Source organism: Gossypium hirsutum, chromosome A05 (genome assembly GCF_007990345.1).
Source record: "Gossypium hirsutum isolate 1008001.06 chromosome A05, Gossypium_hirsutum_v2.1, whole genome shotgun sequence".
Lineage (NCBI taxonomy): Eukaryota > Viridiplantae > Streptophyta > Magnoliopsida > Malvales > Malvaceae > Gossypium > Gossypium hirsutum.
The window spans coordinates 102596764-102619470 of NC_053428.1; the positions used below are offsets into that span (position 1 = coordinate 102596764).

At 35.7% G+C, this 22707-nt stretch overlaps 4 protein-coding genes across 8 annotated transcripts; 3 read left to right on the top strand and 1 right to left on the bottom strand.

Moving 5' to 3' along the window:
- Positions 1-1548: 1548 nt before the first annotated feature.
- LOC121228984 (uncharacterized) lies at positions 1549-2037 on the top strand. Its single transcript, XM_041112035.1, has one exon. It carries the CDS (start codon positions 1549-1551, stop codon positions 2035-2037), a length of 489 nt encoding a protein of 162 aa, XP_040967969.1.
- Positions 2038-6727: 4690 nt separating this feature from the next.
- Positions 6728-7467, top strand: LOC121229618 (60S ribosomal protein L14-2). Its single transcript, XM_041114326.1, has 3 exons — positions 6728-6902; positions 6992-7104; positions 7222-7467. Exons 1-3 carry the CDS (start codon positions 6764-6766, stop codon positions 7276-7278), a joined length of 309 nt encoding a protein of 102 aa, XP_040970260.1. The 5' UTR covers positions 6728-6763; the 3' UTR covers positions 7279-7467.
- A 3692-nt stretch (positions 7468-11159) lies between these two features.
- LOC107960367 (EID1-like F-box protein 2) lies at positions 11160-14251 on the top strand. 5 transcript variants are annotated; one of them, XM_016896699.2, is made up of 4 exons: positions 11160-11329; positions 11448-11510; positions 12663-13465; positions 13920-14251. In XM_016896699.2, the coding sequence occupies exon 3, from the start codon at positions 12700-12702 to the stop codon at positions 13444-13446; it is 747 nt and encodes a 248-aa protein (XP_016752188.1). In that variant the 5' UTR covers positions 11160-11329; positions 11448-11510; positions 12663-12699; the 3' UTR covers positions 13447-13465; positions 13920-14251. The 5 variants fall into 5 exon arrangements, with proteins under 5 accessions (XP_016752188.1, XP_016752190.1, XP_016752189.1 ...); XM_016896701.2 differs by having other exon boundaries at positions 11448-11504; XM_016896700.2 differs by having other exon boundaries at positions 11163-11286.
- A 1239-nt stretch (positions 14252-15490) lies between these two features.
- Positions 15491-22072, bottom strand: LOC107960369 (chaperone protein ClpB3, chloroplastic). Its single transcript, XM_016896703.2, has 10 exons — positions 21537-22072; positions 20883-21101; positions 20357-20594; positions 19583-19778; positions 19202-19256; positions 18876-19026; positions 18276-18584; positions 17768-18033; positions 16634-17557; positions 15491-15968 (listed from the first exon to the last, which is right to left on the bottom strand). The coding sequence occupies exons 1-10, from the start codon at positions 21777-21779 to the stop codon at positions 15639-15641; spliced, it is 2931 nt and encodes a 976-aa protein (XP_016752192.2). The 5' UTR covers positions 21780-22072; the 3' UTR covers positions 15491-15638.
- Between the last annotated feature and the right edge of the window lie 635 nt (positions 22073-22707).

Sequence of the window (22707 nt, forward strand, 5' to 3'; positions counted from 1 at the left end):
TAAGCTATTGCAAGAATTCAGAGATATTTTGCATGGTCGTATCAAGACATGCCAGGGGTTAAGCACTGATATTGCGGTGCATCACATCCTCATAAAGAGGAGTGTAAGCCAGTTCAACAGAAGCTCCGAAGGATGAGACCCGATGTGGCAGTAAAGATAAGTGAAAAGGTTAAGAAATAATTTGATGTTGAGTTCTTACAAGTGGTTAACTACTCAGAATGGTAGCCAACGTTGTCCCTGTCCTTAAGAACGATGGAAAGGTACGAATGTGCGTAGATTATAGAGATCTAAACAAGGCTAGCCCAAAGAACAATTTCCGTTGCCTCACATTGACACCCTAGTGGACTATACGGCAGGGTATTCTCTATTTCTTTTATGGATGGGTTTTCTGGAATACAATCAGATCAAGATGCACCCTGAAGACATGGAAAAAACCAAGTTCATAACCCTATGGGGAACGTTCTGTTATAAGGTGATATCCTTCGGGTTAAAGAATGCGGGAGCGACATACCAAAGAGCCATGGTAACCTTATTCCATGACATGATGCATAAAGTAGGAGCACATTCAAGTTTTGAGGAAATTGTTCTCGAGATTGAAGAAATTTCAGCTAAAGCTTAATCCAACCAAATGCACTTTCAGAACCAGGTCAGGAAAATTACTTGGTTTCATGGTTAGTGAAAGGGAATTGAGGTTGACCCAGATAAAGTCAAGGCTATACAAGAGCTGCCTCCGCCCCACACTTAGAGAGAAGTTCGAGGTTTCCTGGGAAGGTTAAACTACATCGTCCGGTTTATTTCACAGCTGATAGAAAAATGTGATCCCATATTTCGTCTTCTCAAGAAACATAATCTGGACGTGTGGGACGACGAATGTCAAATGGCTTTTGACAAAATCAAACAGTACCTGGCTAATATTCTGGTGCTAGTACCACCCAGTCCTGATAAGCCTTTGATTTTGTATTTGACCGTGTTTGACAATTCAATGGGATGTGTGTTGGGCCAACATGATGATACAGGAAAGAAGGAAAAAGGCAATATATTACTCAGCAAGAAATTTACTGAGTGTGAAATGAGATACCCGCCAATTGAGAGATTGTGTTACGCCTTGGTCTGAACGACTCGGAGGTTGAGGCAGTACATGTTGTACCACACGACTTGGTTAATCTCGAAACTAGACCCTCTCAAGTACATGATGGAGTCAACCGCCTTGAATGGAAGAATGGCCCGATGGAAAATTCTGCCTTCGAATTCGACATAATCTATGTGAACCAGAAGGCTGTGAAGGGGAGCGCAATAACAGATTTTCTAGCCAGCAGAGCTCTAGAAAACTATGAGCCCTTGAACTTTGATTTCCCAATGAGATCTAATGTATGTGGCGATTGTTGAAGAGGACACGCCCGAAAATCATTCTTGGAAACTGAATTTCGATGGGCATCAATGCCGTTGGTAACGGAGTTGGGGTAGTCTTGATATCCCAAATGGAGATCATTATCCATTCACTTGTAAGCTGGATTTTAACTGCACAAACAATATGACAGAGTACGAAACATGTATCATGAGAATTCGAGCAGTATAGACCACAAAATCAAGGTGCTAGAGGTATATGGAGACTCTGTATTAGTGATCTATCAACTTAAACGGGCATGGGAGAAGCGAGATCCCAAGCTAATCAGTTATCGAAAGTTAGTTCTAGAGTTAATTGAGCAGTTTGATGATATCAACTTCTTTTATCTCCCACGTGATGAAAATCAGATGGCCGATGCCTTGGCTACATTAGCTTCTATGATCAGAATAAATGAAAAAGATATGAAGCCAATCCAGAGTATTTGTGAGTTTCTGGCTCATTACTGCAATATAGATGAAGAAGAGGAGAGAGATGATCATCCTTGGTATCATGACATTCTAAAATATGTAAAAAACCATGAATACCCAGAGCAAGTAACTGAAAATGACAAGAGAACGTTGAAAAGGCTCGCCAATGACTATGTCTTAATAGGGAGATATTGCATAAAAGGAGGAAGGTTCAGGTGTTATTAAGATGCGTTGATGCTGTAAAAGTGAAGAAAATCCTGGAAGAAGTCCATGAGTGTGTCTGTGAGACGCATGCCAATGGTTTTACAATGGCCCGAAAAATCATGAGATTCGGGTATTCTGGTCTGATGGAGGGAGATTGCATCCGTTACGTCAAGAAGTGCCATAAGTGCCAAATTTATGGAGACAAGATCCATGTGCCTCCTTCACCTCTCTATATATGACTTCCCATGGCCTTTTCAATGTGGGGCATGACGTCATTGGCCAATTTCGCCAAAGGCCTCTAATGGTCATCGATTATTTTTGTGGTTATTGATTATATTACCAAATGGGTTGAAGCCGCTTCATACGCTAATGTCATAAGTCGGCGGTTAGCAAGTTCTTAAAGAAGGAGATCATCTATCGCTATGGTATGCCGGAAAGAATCGTATCTGATAATGCGTTGAATTTGAACAATAGCGCGATAGTGAGTCGTAGCAGTTCACATAAGCACCATAACTCGTCACATAACAACGAAAATGAATGACGGGGGCTAAAAAATACAAAAAAAGGGAAAAATGACACCTATAGATGGCAGAAAAGTTCGTTGCCCTTTTGCCTACGAACTTCTGTAGAACTTTACCGGGGCAACCCTTTCTCATTGTTTATAGGAGAGGACAGTTTACCATTGAGTCGAATCCTTCTCTTCGGTTTTATCAAGCTGAAATAGACGAAGCAGAAGGATCCAATACTTATGATCAACTAAACTTGATTGAAGAAAAGAGGCGAAGGCTATTCGTCATGGTCAAATGTACCAAAAGAATTATGCAGCTTACAACAAAAAAGTCGCCCTAGGTATCCATGAGGGGGACTTAGTATGAAAAAGATTCTCCCTATGCAAAAGGATTTCAGAGGGAAATGATGTCAAACTATATGCCTGAAGCAGGAATCCCAAGATCGGATAGTCTCCGGGAACAAGGTGCACCCTTGAGTTCAAAAAAAAAAAAAAAACAAAAAAAAAACGCTTGAACAAGGGCTTGAATGAAACCAAAAGTAACAATTGATGAGAAATGAGCAGCTAGCCACCATGATAACAAAGAATATCACACTTAAGGGCAGAAAATACACAAGAACAAGAACTAGAGTTCAGAACGAAAGAACCAGGAGATCTGGACACCAGTTTCATTTCATCTTGTAAAAAATTACTTTCTTGCAAATCATTCTTTACGGATTTGTTCATAATAAATTTCAGTCTTATCCATGTCTATAATCTTTTCAAGCATTCATATTGAAATAATGATTAATGAACTAATAACGCTTTCACAAAAGAAGTTTTGCATATTACTTTGAAAGGTCTCTAAATAATACAAGAACCTGAAATAAGACAATTATTAGAATTCACCAGGCTAAAGGGCTAGAAACGTAGGAGAGATAAGGGTCCGACCATCTCTCCAGGTTCTCTGCTATTGTTGAACGAGAAAACATACGTTAGGGATATACCTTAGCAAACAGCAAGCAATGACAAATCAAGCGTTAAAAGGATCATTGACATCTTGTATCTAAACATTATAATACATTTAGTTAGGAGCATTTGATTCATTCTGATCATGGCATCCTAATCATTTGATATAAGCATAGGCCCCAGGAAATCACTTTACAGGTGGATTCCCAGTGGACAACGTAGCAAGATTGACTAAAATTTCAGCAGCCTTTAACTCCCTAAGCAATAGGGTAACAAGCTGAAAATTATAGATCTTATCTCCCTAAGCAATAGTGGCATAGATTGAAAACAGCAGGCTTTAACTCCCTAAACAAAAGGATAACAAGCTAAAGATTGCAGGCTTTAACTCCCTAAGCAATAGGGTAACAAGCTGAAAATTACAGATCTTATCTCCCTAAGCAATAGTGGAGCAGATCAAAGATACATGCCTTAACCCCTAAGCAGTAGGGTAACAGGCTAAAATTTACAGATCTGGGCTCGCCGAGCAGTGGTGGAGCAGGTCGAAGACTCGCCTTAACCTCCTAAGTAGTAGGGTAACAGGTTAAAGTTTACAGATTGGGCTCGCCAAGCAGTGGTGGAGCAGGTCGAAGACTTGTCTTAACCCCCTAAGCAGTAGGGTAACAGGCTAAAATTTACAGATCTGGCTCTCCGAGTAGTGATGGAGCAGGTCGAAGACTCACTTAACCCCTTAAGCAGTACGGTAACAGGCTAAAATTACAGATCTTATCTTCGTTAAGTAAGAGCAGAGCAGATAAAGTTCCAACAATCGTATTTCATGAAGCAACTATGAACATTTGGAAGCAATAGGATGCAGTGGGTTGCGATAAGGTTACACCAAGAAGCTAAGATCTGACAGAACCGGGCAAAATAGCCTTTTAATCTTGCTTCGTTCCATTACATGATACGAGCAAAGAGAGCAGCTGTTAGGCCCAATTTATGCCAGCCACACACATACAAACTAAATAAAACACTACCCAACAACCCAACACCCAACAAAAAACAAACCAAACTACAAGCCCAAATGCCAAAGCATAAACAAATTCAGCAAACAAAAACCCAAGGAGCTGCTGTTTGTAACCGAAGTAGTCCCAGGTACCGCACATCGCGCGAATCTCTGCACCGTGCGTCATCCACCTCCATGTAGGAGACGTACACGCCCATGAACCTGCAAACAAGTGAAATTAGTTGTAAAAAAGGGCTATAAAACCCCCGAAACGAATGTAAAAGGTGATCTTTTTTCCGAATATAATAGAGAATATACAAAGTCAAGAGTAAATTGAGAATCGGGACTGAGGTAGGAAAGTTTATATACAAATCTCACGCAAGAATCAGTAGAAAACCACCAAGGAATATTTTCAAAGGTGATTTTATTTTGTTTCTTTTTTCATTTTTTCTTCTTCCCATTCGGATCCACAATACAAGTTAAAAAATAGGAGAGAATGAGAGAGACTTACCGCACATCGTGTTTGCGCTGTCGAGAGGGCCTTGCTTCGCTGGACGCCGGTGACTTTTGGGTGGTTGAAGGCTTGGGCATAAGCCTTTCGGCGAAGAGCAGATGGGGGGAGTGTGGAGATTTCAAACTTTTACACCATGTTTGGTTGGGTGTATTGGCTAGATGGGGGGAGTGTGGAGATTTCAAACTTTTACACCATGTTTGGTAATACACCCCTAATCGGTGGGTCCCGCTTAATCCCTCTCTAATACTTTGTTTGGTTCAGTGTATTGCTATTACAGGTTTAATACACTACTGATCTAATCCCCAAAATCTACAGTTTTCTAATCCCTTCCTTGAGCTCAGATTAGGTGCTGCTTCAATTTGGTCCCTGTTTTACCCTCCCGATTCACGCTTCTGTTTTACCCAAAATCCATGTTCTGTTTCTTCCTTCTACCTTTCTTCTCCACTCTCCTCATCGTCTTCTCCTCTAACATCCAGTGTGTTCTGCTCCTCTAACATCCTCTGGCGTACCATTTGTGGGTGTGTTCTTCTTATCGAGATTTTTTTTCCCTTTTAGTGTGTTTTCATAGTTCTTTATTGGTCTGTGAATGAAAAGGATGAAAATTTCTGGGTTTTTGATGCTTGGTAATTTAGGAAGCCTTTATTATAAACTTTTTGAGATATTTTTTTCTATTTATTTGAAGTTCAATGATTTGGATATTGGAACATATATTGTTTTTTCATCTAACTTTCTCAAATCCCAAACAAAAGACCCCTGGAAAAAAAAAGGGTTCTTTTTAGATTTTGAAATAAAGGCAGAAAAATGGTGAACTGGGAGCTAAACAGTTGCTGCAATAATGGCCAAGTTACCTTTCTGGTTACAATTGGTGTCTTCACTGTTGTCATTCTTGTTGTAAGCTTCTTTCTTAAATTTTTTTTCTCTTGTTTATAACGAAGATCATCTTTTTCTCTGCTATGCTTTTGGTTGTTGTAAGGAAACAATATAAACACGGTAAAAACAATGGGGTAATTTTGGTAAGAGCTCCCTGGTTATGTTTGTTTGAAGGATGATATATCTACGGTTTAGTTGACTAAGCCATGATTGTTAGTTTTAGTTTAAAATTTAATAAGTTTATTGTTTTGGAGAAACCATCGAATTAATGGTAATTTGAATTACGAAATAGATTAACAGTTTAAATAGTTTCTTGGTTTGCACGTTGAAGGAAATTGGGTTCTTTTCTGGGAGCATTTGTGATTTACTTTTGTAATACTTGTTGTAAATCTGTTCATAAGGAACTCATAAATGCTATGGCATTTACAACAATTTTCATAAGTTGTTCATAAGGATGAGGATGCCAAAGTTTTAGGAGTTTTCTAGGAGGATTCACTGCAGTTGAATTTCTGTTAAAAGATACAGCATTCTTTGGAATTTGAACTGGTTGCCTCTGTTTGCTTAAATGGATTGACCTAATGTTTCCCCCTGATTGTTGTAGCTATGGAGAACAGTGCTGTTGCTGCCTTTTAAGCTCATTACAGTATTCTTGCATGAAGCAAGTCATGCAATTGCCTGCAAACTTACCTATAGTCATGTAAGAAAGCCCTTTCCTTTATCACATGTCATATGAAGGGTTTAAACATGTCTTTAATGTGACCATTAGATTTTGGCTGCATAATTTTTCTACTAACCATCTTACTGGTTTTAGTCTTTGGATTATGGTCTGCTCAATTATCAATGTTCCTTTATCAGCCAACTAGTCTAGTTGAAGTCCTATAGGTGTTATTTGGAGATGTGCGTGTAAGAAGTGACTGTATTTTTAATGTGGCAGGCACTTGTTGATGCCCCGGATATGGTAAGAGGCCAAATGAACTTCAAGAGGCTTACATTGACAGATATCACAATTGACATTCCACGTGTTCCAAGAACAAATGGGTTGATCGAAGCTATGGAGAAGGCTGGTAAGGACAACGATAGCTTTCACCAGCATTTGTAATGTTGTTTCTTGAAGATATGTTTTCTTTCTTATCACTCTTATGTTAACTTGCAGATGTTAAGAACAAATGGGAAAGTAGCTCGTGGGGTAGAAAGTTGATTGTCCAGAAGAGAAGAGCATCTCTCAACGACTTTGATAGGTTCAAGCTTATGTTGGCTAAGATCAAGGTCAGTTTCCGATACACCCCCTATTGTGTCTACCTGTTTTATACCAGAGTTCTTTTCTTGAAAGCACTTCCTCAAAACATCAATCGAAGCTTGACGAGCTGTAATACGGTTTTGCAGAGGTCTGGAGTCATCAAGCAAGAACTTGCTAAGCTGAAAAAGGAGAATGCATCTTGAATTTGATATTGAATCATGGATTTTTGTTAGTTTTTGTCATCAAACATTCTGCAGGTTGTTCTTTTTTGTAATTTTTTCTTTTATTTACAAATGATTAAAAAGATTAAAGATCAGTTGAGAGATCTTTGTTTGCTATATTACATATTTTATAGTGAGTTTAATAGCAGGATATTGCTTTGCTTGCTGCAATTTTTCTTATCAAAATTCTGGTATTTATTTATATTCCCTTTATAGCATAATGAAAAATAAGACACTTAAGCTGTTTAAGTTTATAAGCTTCAAAATAAAAGGTTTTGATGTATTGTTTAGACAAACTCGAGCTGCTCAAGCTAGATATCGAGTTAATTATCTTACCTTAATTTATGTGTGTATATACTAAGTTTTGCTGAATAAATATTAACCATTCATTCAGATAATTTTCCTATACATATGTATTTGTGTATATAAAATCATGCATTTATAAAGTAATAAAACACTGTCCAATACAACCAAGCATTTGGTTTAAATGATTGATACATGATCAAAACAAAAAGAATAAGAAACAAAGAATGAGTAACAAACAGTTACATGTTAATTTTAATATTAATTATTTCAAATTATCTTTTATAGTATCATATATTATGATTTGAGTAAATTCATATAAAAATATTAATTATTAAGAATTTTATTAAATTATGATTTGAGTAAATTCATATAAGAATATTGATTATTAAGAATTTTATTAAATTATATATTTTAATTATAATATATTTAATAATAATTATGTTAATTTATATTTTATAGTATCATATATTATGATTTGAGTAAATTCATATAAGAATATTGATTATTAAGAATTTTATTAAATTATATATTTTAATTATAATATATTTAATAATAATTATGTTTAAATATGATTAAATTTTTTATTATTGATATTAATAATCTTATTAAAACAATAATCATTTACCAAAATAAATTTATGCTAAGGGTATTCTAGTCATTTTAGTTTTTTCCATTATGCTATTACACCTCTATTCCATTCAACCAAACACAAGATTACTATTACGCCTCTATTCCATTACATTCAACCAAACAGTTGATTTGCTATTACACCTCTATTCCAATACACCTCTATTCCAATACACCTCTAATCCAATACACCTCTAATCCAATACAGCGAACCAAACGTAATCTTAGTTTTTAGTTTGAATGTTTTAAGCAAAAAAAAAATGAATTGAAATGGGTTTTTAACTTTGTATAATAATAAAACAAAACTGCATGCTAGTACATGTTTTGACTGGGTCCACACGCATTTTACCCTTAAATGGGTAATTTGCGTGGCCAGTCCTTCATATTTGAGCCATTCTTGATTTGACCCTATTTGGTTTCTTTCATTTTTGCCCTGAAGTTTTTGCACCTCTCCAATTTAGTTTGCGCATGAGTGTTGCTTTTGGGGTTGGGAATATTTTCTTTTTAGCCCTTATACCTTTGCGTGCATTGTGCTTTAGTCCTTTTCAATTTCAATGTTTTTGTTTGTTGATTGTCTCTCTTAATTAGCTTCTATTTCAATTAAGTTTTTTCTTCCTCATTTTAATTTATATAATTCATTATTTCTTTAAATTCATTTGGCATTCATTTTTTTATTTTTTATTTTTTTATATACATACATTTTAAATTACTTTGATGAATTACGTTGTTGTTTTTTGTTTTTTTAAATTATAAGTTTCTTTTTAAATTTCTCTTATATAATATTATTTTAAAATTTTGTATGATTTTACATTTAAATAGCTCATTATTTCTTTAAATTCATTTGGCATTCATTTTTTTATTTTTATTTTTTTTATATACATACATTTTAAATTACTTTGATGAATTACGTTGTTGTTTTTTATTTTTTTAAATTATAAGTTGTTTTTTTAAATTACTCTCAAAATTTTTCAAAATAAAGGCAATGTTCGGTACTTAAAGAATTCAAAAGATCGTGCCCTAACGTACTGGGTTTCGCTTTCTTTGTTTGTTTTGAATATTCGAATATCCTCTCAAAGCTAAAACGCACGTTTTAAAGGCAAGATCACATTTGAGGGTCAAAATGTTGTGTCCAAACGTACTGGATGTAATGTTTTACCTCAAGGTGAGATGGTCTTTAATACACATTTGACTTACCTGAATGTTTTAAAAGCCAATAAAAGGAGGATCACATTGTGAGCTCTGTCCAAATCTTTAATTTTCGACATTTAAGACACTAATTAATCGATTAAGTACCAATTTTGGGCGTGTCGAGGGTGCTAATCCTTCCTCGTACGTAACCGACTCCCGAACTCATTTTCTTAAAATTCGCGGACCAAAATGTTTTATAAGGTGGCCCAATTACACCTCAAAAAAGGATTGGTGGCGACTCTCAACTTTCGTTTTAAAAAGTCGATTCCCGTTTTCAAAAAATGGTTTCGACAAGTATATTATGCGTATTAAAAATAAGTATACTTCTTTTACTTCACTAAGATTTTTCTATAAAGTGTTTTTATCTTAATAAAATTTTAAAAAGACATTATCTATCAGTGAACATCCAATGAAGAGTGATAAATATATTTATTATTATTGAATATTCATTAGGATAAAAGTTTCGATGTAATTTTTATTACTAGGACTTTGATGTCCATTAGGAAAATAATTTTATATTATTTCTACTTTTTATGTTTATCAATATAAATTTTGGAGAAAAATTATAAGCATCGAGTTGGTGAGTAAATAATACATATTTTTCTTTTATTCATTAATCTCTTATTCTTTATTACTTTTTCTTTTCTTTTTTTTGTTTTCATTAGTTTTAATATATTATTTGGTACATTAGTTTAACTTTTTTTTAATATAATGCCTGTATTTGTTTTCAATATGGTAGATGCATTTGATAAAAGTTATATATTTTAGTACCCATATGTAATGGTGTTAACATTTTAGTGTTTAATTCGAGTTTTAGATTTAATTTGATAGAAGTTAATTGCTAATATTATCGAGTTTGAACTTTTATAATTTTCTTAATAGAATAAGTTTAGTGTTAATTATGAATCTATTTAACTTTGTGTTTAATTTGCTTGCAGTAATTGCTTAATTATAAATATTTACCAAATTAACCCTAAAACTCGAATTAAATACTAAAAAATTAACCTTCGAATACTAAATTGTATAATTTTTGTAACATATAAGTATCATATTGAAAAAAATTTACAAATATCATAAACTCAAGTAGGAAATAATGTATTAAACCTTTTCTTTATTTTATAACAATGTTAAATTTTATTTATTTACAGATATTTAAGAAAAGCATCTTTAAGAAAAAAAATGAAGAAGAAATTCACAACATTTGCAAGAAAAAGCCAAAGACATGACGTCATATATTTTATTATCATTCAATCAACTTGTAAAAAAAAATTGCTTTTTAAAAAATTGAGAAAAAGAAAGGCAAAGATCAACAAAAGAACCCTTCAAATTTCGTGCAATGAAAAAAAAGGGAAACAGCCAATTGGGAGATGCCACCTAAGTAAAACAAATCAATAAACTTCCAAAAATTCGATATTTATACGTGGCAGAACATGACTGGTTAAGAATCTTTCTGTGGACAGAATACTTCTTTGTCATTTTACGTTTTTAGGTCCAACACAAAAATATTAAAACAAGTTAACAGTATAAAATTATGGGCTAAATTTTCAAAACCCTGAAAGTCTCAACCCTTAAACCACCTCCAATGAATTGACGCCACGTAGTGATAAGCAGTCGACCTAAAACTATTTAGATTTTCTAGGTTCCACGTGGATTAATATAATTGGTCATTGATGTGCGAAAGAAAGCCAAGTTGTACGATTAATTTCTCTTAAAATATTTAATATTGTATTTTTCTTTCTTGTGTATGAAAACCCAAAGCTTCTTTCTTTCCTTCTTCAGTCTTCTCTCATCACCGTTTCTCTGCAATTTGATTTCTTTTGGAGAAATTTTTCAGTGACAAAAAAAGAAGATTTTTTTTAGTTTACCAAAGTACTCTTCTACTGACGTTGAAACCCCAGATTTAATTCCTCGTGTAAACTTTTTTTTATAAGGGAATTTTTTGACATTTTTTTTTGCAGGTTTGGATATTGTTACCACATGCAGGGAAACCCTAAATTACTTTTTGTTCATTTTTCTTATTTTTTTTGCAGTGTATTTCTCTCTATTTTTAAAGGTCTAAAGACTATGTAAAGAAAGATTCTTTCAAGGTGAAGGTGGGAGTTTTGGCTTTGATCTCATAATTTTTTGTTGCCTTTTTTTTTTGCTTAAGTTTTGTTTAATTTGTAACGGGCTTAGTTCTTGAGGGGTTTTTGTTTCTTAATTTACAATGTGGGTTTTGGAGAATTTAGTGAAGACTTGAAAAGGGGTTTTGTTTGGGTTAAGCATTTGAGTTGAATTGGTAAAATGGTTTTGTTTTTTAAGTGTGTTTTACCTTTGGATCTGAGCTTTGATAAATTAATGGCATGCATTGGTAGAATAAATTAAGTTCTTTATATTATCTTGTTCATCTAAGAATCTAATTAAGCTTCGTTGAGAAGAAAATTAAGTGACTTTGCTATAAAGTAAACAACTGCTTTGGCTAATATGGAAATATGTATAAAAGTTGTGATTGATTGTGAAGTATGAGGAATTTTGAAGTTAAAATCGAAATTCTAGTTTAATAAAAGTATGATTCTCCATTGCTATCCATTCTCCAAAAATTCATTCCCCTTCTTAGATGTTACATTGTATTTCTGTGTTTCGGGTTTCCCCACCCTTTGATGGGACCTCAAACTAGCTTATTGATTTAGCTTTCTTCTATTGGAGCATCCAACCTGTTTAGAGTCACATTTGACATGCAATTAAGATAAGATATTGTTTTTAATTCATTGTTGAAATCTAGCATTGAGAACTCTCATCGATGCTGTTATGGTATCTTTGTAGAAAAAATGAAAAATCTTGGAGTTCAAATGTAATTTAATCCATCATATTGCAGATTATGGATCGAACTCAGACATCCTAATTTTTCTTTTCGGGCATGGGAAACTATAATCTTGATCTAAAATTAGAATCGAAAGCCATCTGTAGATCCACCCCCCTGAGTTTCCTGGGAACTGCTGCCTAAGCAGCTCAGCTAGAATTGGTCTTAAGGCTTGAATTTACAATGAAACCTTAGTCTTCTTTGCTTGATTTTGTTCCGAGAAAATAATTTTGGACTTTATGGTTTTAGTTTTTAAGTCTTTAATTTTTGCTCTTTCATTATGCTGTTAGTCTCCATCTCCGATTTACTGCTTATACCAAGCTATCTGGTTCATATACTGGATATTCAACTCCAAGATACTAAATCGTGGTGTGTAATTGTGATTTTTGTTGGCTTGCTTAACCAGGAAATAGGATCATTGTTTCTTTCGCTGGCTGGGGACAATGATCCTAACAAAGCAGTATCGTTGTATACACTCGTCTAGTTGTCAATGCACAAAGGGTCATCTAAGTGAAGATGTGATTTTCTTAGTGTTTCAACAACTCAACTGGAATCCAAAGTTGATTGCGACTCTTTCATGCGTATGCAAATGGTTTGATGATCTTGCCAAGAGAGTACTATGGAAAGAATTCTGCAAAACAAGGGCCCCAAAGATGATGCTTGATCTGCAGTCTAGTGGAAGTCACAGTGTTGATGGGAACTGGAGAGCCCTTGGAAAACTACTTATCTATTGTTCAGGTTGTAGCGGTGGTCGCTTGTTCAATAGTGTTCAGATCCCTGGTCATTTTGTTTACAGGACCAGGTTCTCTAGGACCTCAGGGAAGAGCTTCCTTTTACCGCAATGCCGGACTGATATTTTATATGTGTCTGACCCTTGTGAACATCTGGACCAAGGGGATGAGGGTGATGTGGGATTTTTCCGAGGAGTTTTCAAGTCATTCTTGGTGTCCAAGGTTCGGAAGATGTTGATTGACAGGGCAGCCAAGCTTCATCCAACAGCAGTGTGCCCTTATTGTAAGGCAAAGTTGTGGGACATGCTGCAAGCTAAGATGATACCACAAAGTGCAAGCTGTAGGTTGGGTGCTTATGAGGATTGTATAGAGTATTACGTGTGCCTAAATGGTCATATGCTTGGCATCTGCACCCTTTTGCCATTGTCTGATTCTGAAGAGGCATCTGAATCAGAGTGATAATTTGAATGCAAACCAGGTAATTCATGTAGTTAGAATTCATATTTTATCAGAAAGGAAGGGGGTTAAAACTTCTGAGAAAATTGGAAATGATTATTTATGGTTAGTTCAAGCGCAAAATACCCGTTCTTGGTTGCCTTGGTAGACATTTCCCATGATTTTTAGAGTACATCATCCTTAATGCTACCTACATCTTTTATTTCTTGAATATGAGAAAGATAGTTGACAGTCTATTCATATTGTAAGGGAAGAACCATAAGACCCTTCTTTTTCTCCATGGAATTCCCTGGCGCAAATGTACTTTCTTAGTGAGCTTAATTCAATTTTTGCTAAAATTACATAAACTACCCTTTCCGATATATAACCAGGAATGTGTATGATGTGGACGTGGTTAATAATCTTTTCTTGGGAGTTTGTGCGAGTTCTTAACTGACAAAACATGCCTATATCTAAGTATATCATGTTCTTTGCAGTTTGTTTGTCATCTCATGTGTGGATTGATCTCCTGGTGGATCAGATATAGATGGTGTGGAGACAAGATGGACAGTACTAACCTTGGTTCTCTGAACCTGAAATCAACCATCATAACTCGGCCTCCTCTCTCTGGTGTTTGGTTGCTTTGTCTAAAGCCCTCACCAAGTGTTTTCTAGAAGGGTTAGAAGCTATTGCTAACCATTTGCCTTTTTCAATTATACATTGTTCTAATGATGGTCAGTGTGAAACGTGTAATATTCCGTACTTTGTACATTTATGTATGGCTCATATAGGTTTGAATAGATGATTGGCTTCTCCAATAGTTCATGAAGTTGTTGTTTAGATCATTCATTCACTCTGTTTACTTGCTTTTCTTTAAGAAAAATCATCCTGGTTTTGAAAGCCTGTTTTCCATTGACCTCTGAAATAGGTATCTCCGAATCTGATTTTTGACGAGGTCCTTGTTTCTATCTATTACATTCATTCGCCATCTTTTATGATACCTTCAAAAAGGGTACCTCTGGATCCTAATTTTATAAGATTTCATCGTTCCTGTTACATAGATTCACTGCTTGTGCTTTTCCTTTTTGCCAAAATGCTAGTTGCAAAGGGGTGATAACACAGAATTGAAGTACTTAAATTCGAGCTGACATCAAATTTACTCATTGACTGGGATTCTCGTATAAATATTATGTTCAAGTAATCTTCCATATGTTATGATTGGGATAAATCAGTATATCGGGATCAAAATACTTGATATGTTTGTACACGCTACTTATAAGGATAGTCATTTGGGAGAGCAACCAAGTTGCCAATTGTGAGCATTGAGAGGAGGATTATTTTCAAGCTTTGATGGTCACATGAACTGACCAGTTAAGCTTCTGTTCAAATATAAAGTGATTGAAGTTAGTTTTATTTTATTTTTCTAAGTTACTTACCTCGAAAACTTGCTAGATATGGCTTGACCTCCTTTCAGTTTCATATGTTATACTATCTATACAATAATTAAAAGAACAATATTAGAATACAAATATAGGTGAGGTTAAAGCCATGTCAATATAAATATGACAATTTGCAAATGAAGTTAGTAATTTGTAAATATAAATGGTGTTAACCTAAACCTCACCTAGCCTGGTTCATATGCACTCAGACTGAAGTAGTCTAAGCTGTTGCCCATGCTTTCATAATTTCTTTTGAAATACCTTATAATACATACACCAAATGTAGGATATAGTGCTAAAAATCAATTTGATCCCATTCTGGCATGTTCTCTGCCTGTTAAGAGTCTTGAAATATTAGAGTATCATGAATTAAATTCATTATCCATGTGCATGCCCATCAATTATCCATACTGTCATCATATGCCATGGCATGGCAATCTGGCAGCAGGGCTCACTGTCCATCACTCTTTAGATTTGGCAGTTACTATCCATTCCAACCTTTGAAATTTTACTTCATGTCACAGAAAGAATACTTATAGGAGTTCTTGCATTTGTCATCTTGGAACTGAGACATTGGGGAGCCAGAGTGGAGTTAGGTAAGCAAAGAAAATATTGAGAGCCACGAGCGGTATTTTTGAAGCATTGAATAGTCGGTAAAACTTAAAAAAAGATGTCATATACAATATGCAAGAGATTCTAAAGTGAGCTGAGGTATTTCCTTCGCTCAAAATTGTGTAAAACCTATATCAATTCGGTAAAAACTTTAAAGAGCAACTCTCAGACAGTCTTTGATAAAGCTTCTTGACTACCTATTGCTTGAGTATCCAAATCACCATTGAGTCTCTTGAAGACTAGCTTTTGCTGGGGGATCGGGCCATTCGGAACTGCCGTTTGCTCGGTGTCTACCAAGATGGTATCCTCATCTTTGAACTCCCCTCTCAAGATGCCCTTGGCAAGTTCATTTTCAACATTCTGTTGAATCACTCTTTTTACTGGTCTAGCACCATAGTTTGGATCGTAACCAAGATTACCAAGAAGCTGAACAGCAGCATCCGTGATCTGAAGTTTTATTTTCTTATCTGAAAGCCTCTTTTGCACACGTTCCAGCTGTAAAACAAACACAGAAAAGGCAATGGAGTGACAAACCAGAAGAGAAACAACGTGAGCTTGGCAACATGATAGGGATTTGTATTTCTCTTGCAACCACAGCAGAGATCCTATGGTATTCAGGCTCCAGTATTTTTCCAACATACGTATATTTAAAATTTCAAGGTTTTCATATATTTGGAGTCCTTAGAGGATCATATCCTTATACCTATGTCCAAATATATGTCAAAAATGGGTTTAATGATCTACCGAGTGAGATCTACCTAAGACCATAAATTTTGATCATTTAAAAGAATATAATAAAAAATAAAGAGTACGTTTTGTAACTTGCTGAATCAAAATCTATAGAAGAAATCAAACCAAGCAATATCAGATTCATGGATGGCCAACCAAACTACCGACTCATTCTTAAAAGGACCATTTGCAGCATCGTAGGATAACTGTAGACTAGAGTTTTTTAGTTAACCATTTACTATTGTTTTAGTAGTATATCTTTAGAGATTATTTTTATAGTTAAAAAATGTCATTAATATCCTTATCACATCCTATGATGGATATGACATGGTTGAGGATTCGGAATCTTTCATTCCATTATAATAGAATCTGCATCAAGTAAATGTACATGCAAGCAATTATGCCAAAAGACAGTCATCAGAGCAACTTACCTGTAATCTCACAATACTGCTTATTTCTTCGCGGTCCAAAGGCTGGAACACTATATATTCATCAACACGATTCATGAACTCAGGTCGAAAAACTGCTCTTGCAGCCTCCATCACCCTCTGCTTGATAGTTCCATAAGCTATATTTTTAGGTGTGTCCTCATCTGAGTTAAGAATGTATTGTGAACCCACATTTGAAGTCATAATGATAACAGTGTTGGTAAAGCTCACAGTCCGACCCTGGGAATCAGTGACTCTCCCATCATCCAATATTTGAAGGAAAACATTAAACACATCACCATGGGCTTTCTCTATCTCATCAAAAAGAATTACAGCATATGGCCTCCGGCGAACAATCTCTGTCAGCTGTCCTCCTTCTTCATACCCCACATAACCGGGTGGAGCACCTATAAGTCTTGAAACTGCATGTTTTTCCATATACTCACTCATATCAATTCGGACAAGGGCTTCTTCAGTATTAAACAAGTAGGACGCAAGGGCCTTTGCAAGTTCGGTTTTCCCTACACCAGTTGGGCCCATAAACATGAAACTGGCAATTGGACGACGGGGGTCAGAGAGACCAGCTCGAGATCGTTGAATAGCCTCAGCTACAGATCTAACTGCAGGATCTTGACCCACAACACGTTTATGCAATACTTCCTCCAAATGTAATAATTTTTCCTTCTCAGATTGTTGAAGCTTGGAAACTGGTATGCCAGTCCATTTACTAACGACTTCAGCAATATCATTCCCTGTAACTTCTTCTCTCAGCATGGATTTTCCGGATTTCATGTATTCATCTAATTCGTTTTCAGCATCAGCAAGTTGACGCTGCAAAGAGTTCAAGCTCCCGTATTTCAGCTCAGCAGCACGATTGAGATCATACTCCCGCTCAGCCTGCTGGATCTCTACATTTACCCTGTCAATCTGTATAATTAAAACAGTTAGCAAATTACGTCCTTTTTTCTTCAATTGATATAAAATAAAGGTCACCCCTGTCCGGCTTCTAAATTACCGTTAGTAGGGGGAAAATCAGGAACAATCAAAGATGCAGTCTTCACTTGCAGATGAAAAATGACAAAATGTGATGGCAGAAAATAAAGTTTCTAGAGTAATTTTTAGATAATACTAGCATACTTCTTCCTTGATTGACTGAATGCGTGTCATGACAGTCTTCTCATGCTCCCATTGCTCAGTCAACTCAGCCTGTCTCTTCTTTAAGAGGGATAACTCAGACTCAAGGCGGCTTAGTCTATCTCTCGAAGCTTTGTCAGTATCATTTGTGAGAGAGAGTCTCTCCATCTCCAGCTTCAATACAGAACGATTAATCTCATCAAGGGCAGTGGGTTTTGAAGTGATTTCCATTTTCAATTTAGCAGCTGCTTCATCAACTAGGTCAATAGCTGCAATTAGAAACCACATAGTAGTCAGCACACATTTAAGATGATTAAGAAACCGGGGCATCTAATTGTCTTAAACCTAACTACCATCCTACACTGGGGAAATAGACAACATAAAAAGACAGTTAAATTGGTTAGTAGCCAGTTGCAAATAATTTGAGTATTGCATGACAACCCATTAATTAATAGAATTTTGTAGTAGCAGGTTGCATCTTGCATGATGGATCACCAATTCCAGTTGTTACCTTTGTCAGGTAAAAATCGACCACTGATATAACGGTCAGACAAGATTGCAGCTTCCACAAGTGCACTGTCAGAAACACGGACTCCATGATGCAGCTCATATCTCTCACGAAGTCCCCGGAGTATAGAAACTGTATCTTCTACTGATGGCTGACCAACATAAACTTGCTGAAAACGACGCTCCAGAGCAGGATCTTTTTCAATGTATTTACGATATTCATCCAGTGTTGTTGCTCCGATGCATCGCAGTTCTCCCCGACCAAGCATAGGCTTCAGAAGATTGCCTGCATCCATTGCACCATTTGTGGCACCTGAAACAGTGATCATTGCAACAGAAAACAAATAAGGTGTTATCAGTCTGTTAACCTTAGAATTTTATTGGGAAAGAAACACTTATTCAATTTAGAATTTTATCAGGAAGGAAACAGATATAATTCCATGCAGAACAATTATCTCCAATCTGGTAGGAAGGCTAAATTTTCACAAGCTGATGTAACCCCATAAACACCGACAAAACAGACGGAAAGGCTCTTATAGTTCAGCCTACTTCACAGATATCAGACAATCAACCTATATAAACTACAAACATAACAAAACATTACCTGCCCCCACAACCGTGTGAATCTCATCAATGAAGAGGATAATTTGGCCATCTGATTCAGTTACTTCCTTCAGCACTGCCTTTAGTCTGTCCTCAAATTCTCCCCGATATTTAGCCCCAGCTATGAGTGCACCCATGTCAAGGGATATAAGCTGTACAGAAGGAGAAATCGGATTCAATCAGCATCCACAATTTGATCATTGGCCAGGATATTGTAGCAACATGTCACTCTAGCACACACCACCATCACACACATCCGAAAAAAGAAAAGCAACATTTGGTTTTTCATGGGAAAAAATGCTAATTAACTTCAAGGATGGCACACACCTTACGATCTGTCAAAGCTTGAGGAACATCCCCTGCCACAATTCTCTGGGCAAGCCTATTAAAAGACACGGAGAGTTCACTTAGATAACATAGTCATTGAGCTAACATTACTTGCGAGGATGCTAGATACAGCAAACTACATGCCAACCTAAAACAGAAACACATATAACAACAAGCAAAACATAATAAAACTGAGGCCTAAGTTCATAACAAGGGTACCAAAAGTTCATAATGTTGAAAGTTAGCAATATACAGTAGAACTATTCTGATAACCCAGGAATTTAAAACAAAGAATATTTTTGAAACATTAATTATCCAGTTTACTTGCAGGACTATTTAAATGACCATGCATGAAGCAAAACCTGCGAGCTTAATGCTTACCCTTCAGAGATTGCAGTTTTTCCGACACCTGGTTCACCGATCAGCACAGGATTGTTCTTGGTTCTCCTAGAGAGGATCTGGATGCACCTGCGTATTTCATCATCTCTTCCTATCACTGGATCAAGCTTTCCTTCTCTCGCCATTGCTGTTAAATCTTTCCCATACTTCTCCAATGCTTCATATTTTCCTTCAGGATCTATGGTCAAACTCACATGGTCAAACAAAAAGTGAAGCAAAGAGAAAATACATCATTCAAGGAAAACCCCCCACAAAAACTACAACAAAATATACTGAAGCCTTGCGAAGCAAGATTATGACAAGGAGCATAAGTTAAGCTATAATCCACAGAAAATGATGCCTGGAAAATAGCAGACTTGAAAGAACCAAATATTTTTAGCAAAGCAAAAAGCCAACCACACACAAGTAAATATTACAACAATTGGTCCACCAGTTTATGAATCAAACAACTGTTTCAACTTTGTAATCAGAAACCTTAATGAACATCAGACCAGTTTATGCCCTCTTACATCAAACCTGTCTTTATCCACTCCACCAAATTGAACAAGTGGTTAACAGAAGTAAACAGCAGTAACTTCAGATAAAGAAAAGACAACAGTACAAGTACTAACAAAAAAAAGGTAATATATGGCCTCAATCAAGGAAGGAGAAAATGCTGCATTCTCTACAACTCACATAAACCTTTATATTTTGCATGTGCCAATTTCCTTGAACCAAGTAAATCCCAGAAAGTAACATCAAAGAAAATTCCATTACCTTGGTCAATAACTGACTGACGTCCCCTAATGGATTCCACTGCAGATTTCAAAGATTGATCAGATATCTGGAAATCAGTGAACAACTGCTTCCCAAAACGTTGATCTTGTGTAAATCCAAGAACCAAATGCTCAACAGAAACAAACGAATCCCCATAATCCTTCTTGTACTGCCTAGCACGTTGGATTAGAGCTTCCAAATCGCGTCCTAACATTGAACCAGCTGACTCACCCAAAACCTAGTACGATTTAACAGCATAGAAGAGCTATAATCAGGATGCAAGACTTTGTAATCCAAAGAGGGAACACAGTTAACATAATTTCAAAATATATTTTCACATAAAAAGAATCAAAATTTGCACTTGCATATATTCTCAAGAAGCTAAAAGTTTTCACCAATCAGCTTCAGTAAAATAATACTGTGATGAGCCATAGCGGCAAACAATGCATCCAAGTTTAATTGCATGTTAAAGGACTGAAGGCATTGTACAGAACATGGAAAAGTACCAGAATGCAGTAGGGGTTACCTTCGGCTGCCGTTGGATGAACTTGTCAGTAGCTTCAAGAAGGCGAGTATTGTCAACTCCGACTTTAGCAAATATCCTACGAGCAAGACCATTCTTCTGCTCCAAGAGAGCCTTCATCAAGTGTTCTGTTTCCACAATTTGATGCTTGTTCTCTCTAGCCACATCTGGAGAAGAAACAATAGCTTGCCAGGCCATTTCTGTGAACTCTTGTTGAGTAATCTGTCATAACATCCCTACCCCCACTCAATAAAAAATCTCAAAAGAAAATGACATTTAAAAAAAAAAAAACCAACCTACTTCACATCATACAAGATCAAAAGTTTCAATGCTCTATAAGTATAAAAACACTTGATAAGATCATTGCCGAAATAAGGTAGCAAAAGAGAAAAATTCAAATTCATAAATCAGCAGAATTTGCTTAATCCAACACAATATTAACACTGAACCAATAAAAATCACTAAAGAGACAACTCTTAATCAATATATATCCAATCTCCAAAACATCAACAAAAATAAATACATTAAAAAAGAATTTACATAACTTTCTTTCTTTTACTCAAAATTGGGTTGGCAAATAAATTGATGAAAGTACCATCTAACGAAACACCTTCAGTCGATGCAACGAAAACCATCAAAATACTTAACAAAACTCACCCTTCCCGCTGAAGCTTCACAACGAACAACAAAAGGTCTTGAAGAAGTCCTGGAAAACTTGTCGAGAACCCCATTTTTCCTTAAGTGAAGCGGTTTAAAGGATTTTAAGGAGTTGGGTTTTGAAGGGAAGCTCAAAGAAATGCATGGGTGTAACGAAAAGAGATTGTTTTTATTAGGAAAGGAACATGTAGCGCATAAACTGACGCCACTAAGCGACGCCACAGAAGAAGAAGCAGCAGCCATTGTCGGTCCAAGGTTTCAGAAAGGGAAGTGTGATCACAATGAAATACCAAAAAACCGAAGATGAGTTTGCGTGAGAATAAGGGAAAAAATGAAAAGAAAAGAAAAGGGTGAATAGGTCTCTTCCTTTTCCTGTTGTTGTCTCGCGGCTTTTTTCTCGGAGTCTCTCGTTTATCTTTTACGTTTTTTTTTAAAAAAAAAGTAACGTAGTGTGTTATTGTTTTAGTGACGATCAGTGAGGAAAAAAAGGAGTCCGTCGGGGATTTGATTTGCTCAGAGGTTTAGGCGGAGAGAGTTCGTGAAGTGTCGCGAAAACATCGGAATTCCTTTATGTTCATACACGTGGATTCTGATGGAAAATTCAATAATTTCTATTTTTATTTTGTCTTCTTCTTTTCAAAATTTAAGGCTAAATTACAAAATAACCGCTTTTGTTTTTATTAGATTATATTTAGATATTTATGCTTGAAATATTATGTTTTAATCACTTATGTCATCATTTTATCATGAAGTGATCACTCTATCTTTAAACTCTATTATCTCCCTAACAATAGTCCTACGTGGCAATCCAAATAAGTTTTAAATACCAACTTAAATGTCTCGTTGTTAGGATGAAAATAAGTTTTAATTAAATAAATTTAATTTGAACTACCACGTAAGATCGCTGTTAGGGAAGTAACGAAGCTTAACGGTAAAGTAATCACTTCGTAATAAATTAATAACATTTAAATATAAATTACTAAAATATAATATAAGGTTAACAAATTCAAAATTTGAATATAAGGCGGTCCATGATCCAAGAAATGAAAAGTATACTAAAAGTTTTACTCTTATGCATGAATGGGAAAATGGTAGTCAAATAAAATATTCCAATTCAACTCTTTTTTATCAATTGTTGCGTAAAGACGTAAGATTGGAAACCCCTACTGTT

Excerpts from the sequence above, each read along its gene's own strand:
- LOC107960369 (XM_016896703.2), bottom strand. The coding sequence starts at position 21,779 with ATGGCTGCTGCTTCTTCTTCTGTGGCGTCGCTTAGTGGCGTCAGTTTA. Across the intron at positions 19,257-19,582 it reads AAAACTGCAATCTCTGAAGG|GCTTGCCCAGAGAATTGTGG; the intron begins GTAAGCATTAAG and ends GTCTTTTAATAG. Across the intron at positions 17,558-17,767 it reads TTCAGTCAATCAAGGAAGAA|ATTGACAGGGTAAATGTAGA; the intron begins GTATGCTAGTAT and ends TTAATTATACAG.
- LOC107960367 (XM_016896699.2), top strand. The coding sequence starts at position 12,700 with ATGATCCTAACAAAGCAGTATCGTTGTATACACTCGTCTAGTTGTCAA.
- LOC121228984 (XM_041112035.1), top strand. The coding sequence starts at position 1,549 with ATGTATCATGAGAATTCGAGCAGTATAGACCACAAAATCAAGGTGCTA.
- LOC121229618 (XM_041114326.1), top strand. The coding sequence starts at position 6,764 with ATGTGGCAGGCACTTGTTGATGCCCCGGATATGGTAAGAGGCCAAATG. Across the intron at positions 6,903-6,991 it reads CGAAGCTATGGAGAAGGCTG|ATGTTAAGAACAAATGGGAA; the intron begins GTAAGGACAACG and ends GTTAACTTGCAG. Across the intron at positions 7,105-7,221 it reads TTATGTTGGCTAAGATCAAG|AGGTCTGGAGTCATCAAGCA; the intron begins GTCAGTTTCCGA and ends ACGGTTTTGCAG.